Here is a 5,551-nt window from a genome sequence, read left to right on the forward strand (position 1 = left end):
AACCTTAACCCTAGCCTTCATTGTAGAACAAAGAACTCTAACCTTAACCCTAGCCTTCATTGTAGAACAAAGAACCCTAACCCTAACCCTAGCCTTCATTGTAGAACAAAGAACCCTAACCCTAACCCTAGCCTTCATTGTAGAACAAAGAACCCTAACCCTAACCCTAGCCTTCATTGTAGAACAAAGAACCCTAACCCTAACCCTAGCCTTCATTGTAGAACAAAGAACCCTAACCCTAACCCTAGCCTTCATTGTAGAACAAAGAACTCTAACCTTAACCCTAGCCTTCATTGTAGAACAAAGAACTCTAACCTTAACCCTAGCCTTCATTGTAGAACAAAGAACCCTAACCCTAGCCTTCATTGTAGAACAAAGAACCCTAACCCTAACCCTAGCCTTCATTGTAGAACAAAGAACCCTAACCCTAACCCTAGCCTTCATTGTAGAACAAAGAACCCTAACCCTAACCCTAGCCTTCATTGTAGAACAAAGAACCCTAACCCTAACCCTAGCCTTCATTGTAGAACAAAGAACCCTAACCCTAACCCTAGCCTTCATTGTAGAACAAAGAACCCTAACCCTGACCCTAGCCTTCATTGTAGAACAAAAGAGATGAAAATAAGTCCTTCATCAGAGCAGGGTTGTCCTGATCAGGACCCCTTGGTTTCTCTTCAGGCACCAGGTTAGACACCGCTCTGAGTTACTCTCCACTGGTGTGTGTCTGTGTGTGCATGTGTGTGTGTGTGTGCATGCATGTACTTCATGTGTGTCTAAACATGGGCACTCTTGGCGTGGTTAGTGGAGGGTGGAACAGGGTTGCCAGGCCCCTGTCCTTTCGAGTAGTAGAACCTGTTGTTGTCATGGTGATTGTAGTGTTGGGACGGTTCAGTAGAACAGCAGGTGATCATGGCCCCTCCCAGGAGACAGAAGGCCGTGCCCACCCAGCCAGCGTACAGGCTGAACCCAAACGACATGAGTCCCTGGTCCTGGTGGGCTCCAATAGGAAACCATACTGTGGACACCCCCCCACACAGAGCTATACAGGAAGGAGAGAGAAAGATTTAGATTAACGGCCACATTTAATACACATAGAAGGTTCTACTTTTTTCGTCTACCCTAGTTGTATTCGGAGCATGTGACAAATACATTTTGATTTTGATTTGATTATAAACACGCCTGTATACTGAACAAAAATATAAACGCAACATGCAACAATTTTACTCAGTTACAGTTCATAGAAGGAAATCAGTCAATTGAAATAAATAAACTAGGCTCTAATCTATGGATTTCACATGACTGGGCAGGGGCACAGCCATGGGTGGGCCTGGGAGAGCATAGGCCCACCCACTTGGGAGCCAGGGGCAGCCAATCAAAATGAGTATTTCCCCACAAAAAGGCTATATTACAAGCAGAAATAATCCTCAGTTTCATCAGCTGTCCGGGTGGCTGGTCTCAGACGATCCCGCAGGTGAAGAAGCCAGAGGTGTAGGTCCTGGGCTGGCGTGGTTACATGTGGTCTTTAGTTGTGAGGCCGGTTGGATGTACTGCCAAATTGTATAAAACAACATTGGAGCTGGCTTATATGGTAGTCAGCGGGCCAATTGCAGTCAATGGGCCAATTGCACGCTCCCTCACAATTTGAGACATCTGTGGCATTGTTATGTATGACAAATCTGCACATTTTAGAGTGGCCTTTTATTGTCCCCAGCACAAGGTGGACCTGTGTAATGATCATGCTGTTTAATCAGCTTCTTAACATGCCACACCTGTCAGCTGGATTATCTTGGCAAAAGAGAAATGCTCACTAACAGGGATGTAAACAGATTTGTGTACAAAATATTAGAGAAATAAGCTTCTTTCTTTTTTTTTACATACGGATTATTTCTGGGATCTTTTATTTCAGCTCATGAAAAATGGGACCAACACTTTACATGTTGCGTTTATATTTTTGTACAGTATACAGTATAATTCATAGGTAAATATAGTACTTATAGTAGTATATACAACATCGTACATGCACACACACACATATACACACACACACATACGATGGACATCATGTGGAACAGGGTGTTGGAAAACTGGACAGTGAAAAGCAGATCAAACACATTTTATATTGTGTCAAACAACAAATGGGAAAATATTCTCCAGCAGGAGGGAAGGAGGGTGTGGACGAGGTGGGAGGGGAGGAATGGTGGTCTGGGGGATGGGTTGAACTGTAGGGAACAGGGTGTGGACGAGGTGGGTGGGGAGGAATGGTGGTCTGGGGGATGGGTTGAACTGTAGGGAATTGTGTATGTGCATGTGTGGGTGTGTGTCTGTGGGAGTTAGGGGAGGGAGGAAGGGGAGAGATGGATGGCTGGGAGGGGTGAAAGGGAGGATGTGAGGGCTAAGGGTCAAGGTTAGGCCTGGGGCTGTGGTTGTTATAAGTATGACCGTATGTTGTAATGTGTGTGCAAACATCTGTCTCTGTGCTCAACTGTGCATGTGTGTCTGTCTGACTGTCTGTGTGTGTGTGTGTGTCCATGTGTGTGTGTTTGTGTGCGTGCGTGTGTGTCTGTCTGGCTGTGTGTGTGTCCGTGTGTGTGCGTGTCTGTCTGTCCGTGTGTGTCCGTGTGTGTGTCCGTGTGTGTGTGTGTGTGTGTGTGTGTGTGTGTGTGTGTGTGTGTGTGTGTGTGTGTGTGTGTGTGTGTGTGTGTGTGTGTGTGTGTGTGTGTGTGCGTGCGTGCGTGCGTGCGTGCGTGCGTGTGTGTGTGCGTGCGTGCGTGCGTGCGTGCGTGCGTGCGTGTGTGTGTGTGTGTGTGTCCAGACTTACCCACTAGCAGTATGAGAACTCCCCCAAGTAGGGATCGTTTGTTCTTGGCTGACTGAGGCTCATCACCCAGAGAGATGCAGGGCGTGGCTGTTAGGACCATCCCCACTGCAGGCAGCCCCAGGAGGGATCCAGTTATCATCAACGCCCTCGACGTCTGGATGTATGCTGTACACAGACACAGAGAGATAAACGGAATGGCCTAAAATGTGCCATAGTAATCTTGGTTGATTCCAATAGGAAAGATATCCAGGCCTTGAGTTTGAGACTAGCTGTTGTAGACTATCGGTTTAGGCTCGGGACAAACAACACTGCTGTGAAATATTCCCGATATATCATAACCTCTTGGTCAGAGTCCACAGCCACAGAGACGCAGAGACGTCTGCACAGCCCTGCTATTTCTTATTTATTAACCTCAATATAGTAGTATCATCTATCTATAGTAGAGTAGAGTATAGTGGTGTATAGTAGAGTGCAGTATAATATAGTATAGTATAATATACTATGGTATATTGGAGTATATTAGAGTATAGTAGAGTGGAGTATAGTAGAGTGTAGTGATATTTAGCAGAGTAGAGTATAGTATAATAAAGTATAGTATATAATGGTATAGTAGAGTATAGTGTAATGTAGTACAGTATAGTGTAGTACTGTTGAGTGTAGTATTTTATAGCATAGTATGGTGGAGTATAGTATAGTATAGTAGAGCACAGTAGATTGTAGTATAATATATTATAGTATATTGCAGTATAGTAGAGTATAGTATACTATTATATAGTATAAATAGTCATGTTCTATTACCTTTAATATAGTATTATTATGTATTACTGTACAGTATATTACAGTAGAGTATAGTATTATACAGTAGAGTAATGTTCTGCTACCTTTAATATAGTATTATTATGTATTACTGTACAGTATATTACAGTAGAGTATAGTATTATACAGTAATGTTCTGCTACCTTTAATATAGTATTATTATGTATTACTGTACAGTATATTACAGTAGAGTATAGTATTATACAATAGAGTAATGTTCTGCTACCTTTAATATAGTATTATTATGTATTACTGTACAGTATATTACAGTAGAGTATAGTATTATACAGTAGAGTAATGTTCTGCTACCTTTAATATAGTATTATTATGTATTACTGTACAGTATATTACAATAGAGTATAGTATTATACAGTAGAGTAATGTTCTGCTACCTTTAATATAGTATTATTATGTATTACAGTACAGTATATTACAGTAGAGTATAGTATTATACAGTAGAGTAATGTTCTGTTACCTTTAATATAGTATTATTATGTATTACTGTATAGTATATTACAGTAGAGTATAGTATTATACAGTAGAGTAATGTTCTGCTACCTTTAATATAGTATTATTATGTATTACTGTACAGGATATTACAATAGAGTGTATTATTATACAGTAGAGTAATGTTCTGTTACCCGGTAGGTCCAATATCTGTGTCAGTGATATACAGTGATAGAGGGCAGTTGAAATGACACATTCAGCCCACAGGCCCTTGGCTCCTAACTCGTCCATCTTCTTGCAGGTGTTCATGCCATATTTACATGTCACTACCCAGTCGTTGGTGGCCGTGGCGATAAGGATCCCGACCCAGCCGATACAACTCATCACAAAACCGCTGAGCTGGAGACAGCTGTTCGCCATGGCAATGAGAGGTAGGGTAGTCCTGGGGGTAGAATAGTCTCCAAAAACGGTTTATAAAAACGTAAAATGGTCCAGGCAGTCAGAGTGACTCAAAACGGTGAATTGGACAGTCCACAGCCCAAATAGTCCAAAAACAACTGATGATACTTTAAAGATACGTTTGTGTGGAAGTAGCCTCGCTTGCCAGACTCACAACGCCTGTGGGACTATTGTGAAAGGAATTGTAATGATTTCAAAATAGTCCCGTGTTGTAAATCCTGGTGAAAACTGTTAAACAGAAGAAAATGATAGCCAAATACTGTGTGAAGTTAGTGTGAGTTTTCGATTAGAATATTCCTCAAGAAGTAATCCTAGAACTGTGTGTGTCTCTCCTGGGTCTGTTGTGTAGTCCTGTCAGTTTGGAGAGTCTCCACTTCTAAAGAGAAGCTTCAGCACTTTTCCATTAGTTTTATAGTAGAGAAAGGTCTGAAAAAACTACCTGGAAACTTCTAACCAATCGGAGGGATGGAGAGAAATAGAAAAAAATCTCTCTCTTCTGTCTCTCTCTCTCTCTCTCTCTCTCTCTCTCTCTCTCTCTCTCTCTCTCTCTCTCTCTCTCTCTCTCTCTCTCTCTCTCTCTCTCTCTCTCTCTCTGTGTCTCTCTCAAAATGATTTGTAAAGTGAGACTGCCCTCTCCTGGCCATTAAAAATCACGTCAGTTCCAGGTATGTCCACCTGGGGGCGACCTGGTGCTGCCTCTGGTACTCTAGGCTACCTTTATAGGCTCCTGCTCAGGAGTCATCCCCCGGGGAGTTAGGGAGACAGAGACAGGAAGAGGGAGAAGAAGGAGAGAGAGTGGCAGGAAGAAGGAGGAGAAGAGAGAGGAAGATAGAGAATGATGATGTAGTAGAAGCAAGGCATCATGGGAATGGGAATATTATGGTAATGAGGATGATCAGAATGCCAGGATGACAGTGAAGGATGATGGGATTTCAGCTCTCCTGGTGTGTTTGTGTGTGCACGCGTGTGCGGTCTCTAAATCAGAGAGTGGAGGAGAAGGAGTGTAATGAA

General features: G+C 42.6%; 1 protein-coding gene across 1 annotated transcript; it reads right to left on the minus strand.

The window, feature by feature from the left end:
* Positions 1–465: 465 nt before the first annotated feature.
* Positions 466–4,933, minus strand: LOC112237592 (claudin-11-like). The gene is made up of 3 exons (XM_042318749.1): positions 4,276–4,933; positions 2,819–2,983; positions 466–1,039 (listed from the first exon to the last, which is right to left on the minus strand). Exons 1-3 carry the CDS (start codon positions 4,499–4,501, stop codon positions 774–776), a joined length of 657 nt encoding a protein of 218 aa, XP_042174683.1. The 5' UTR covers positions 4,502–4,933; the 3' UTR covers positions 466–773.
* Positions 4,934–5,551: the final 618 nt, after the last annotated feature.

Source organism: Oncorhynchus tshawytscha, unplaced genomic scaffold (genome assembly GCF_018296145.1).
Source record: "Oncorhynchus tshawytscha isolate Ot180627B unplaced genomic scaffold, Otsh_v2.0 Un_scaffold_339_pilon_pilon, whole genome shotgun sequence".
NCBI lineage: Eukaryota > Metazoa > Chordata > Actinopteri > Salmoniformes > Salmonidae > Oncorhynchus > Oncorhynchus tshawytscha.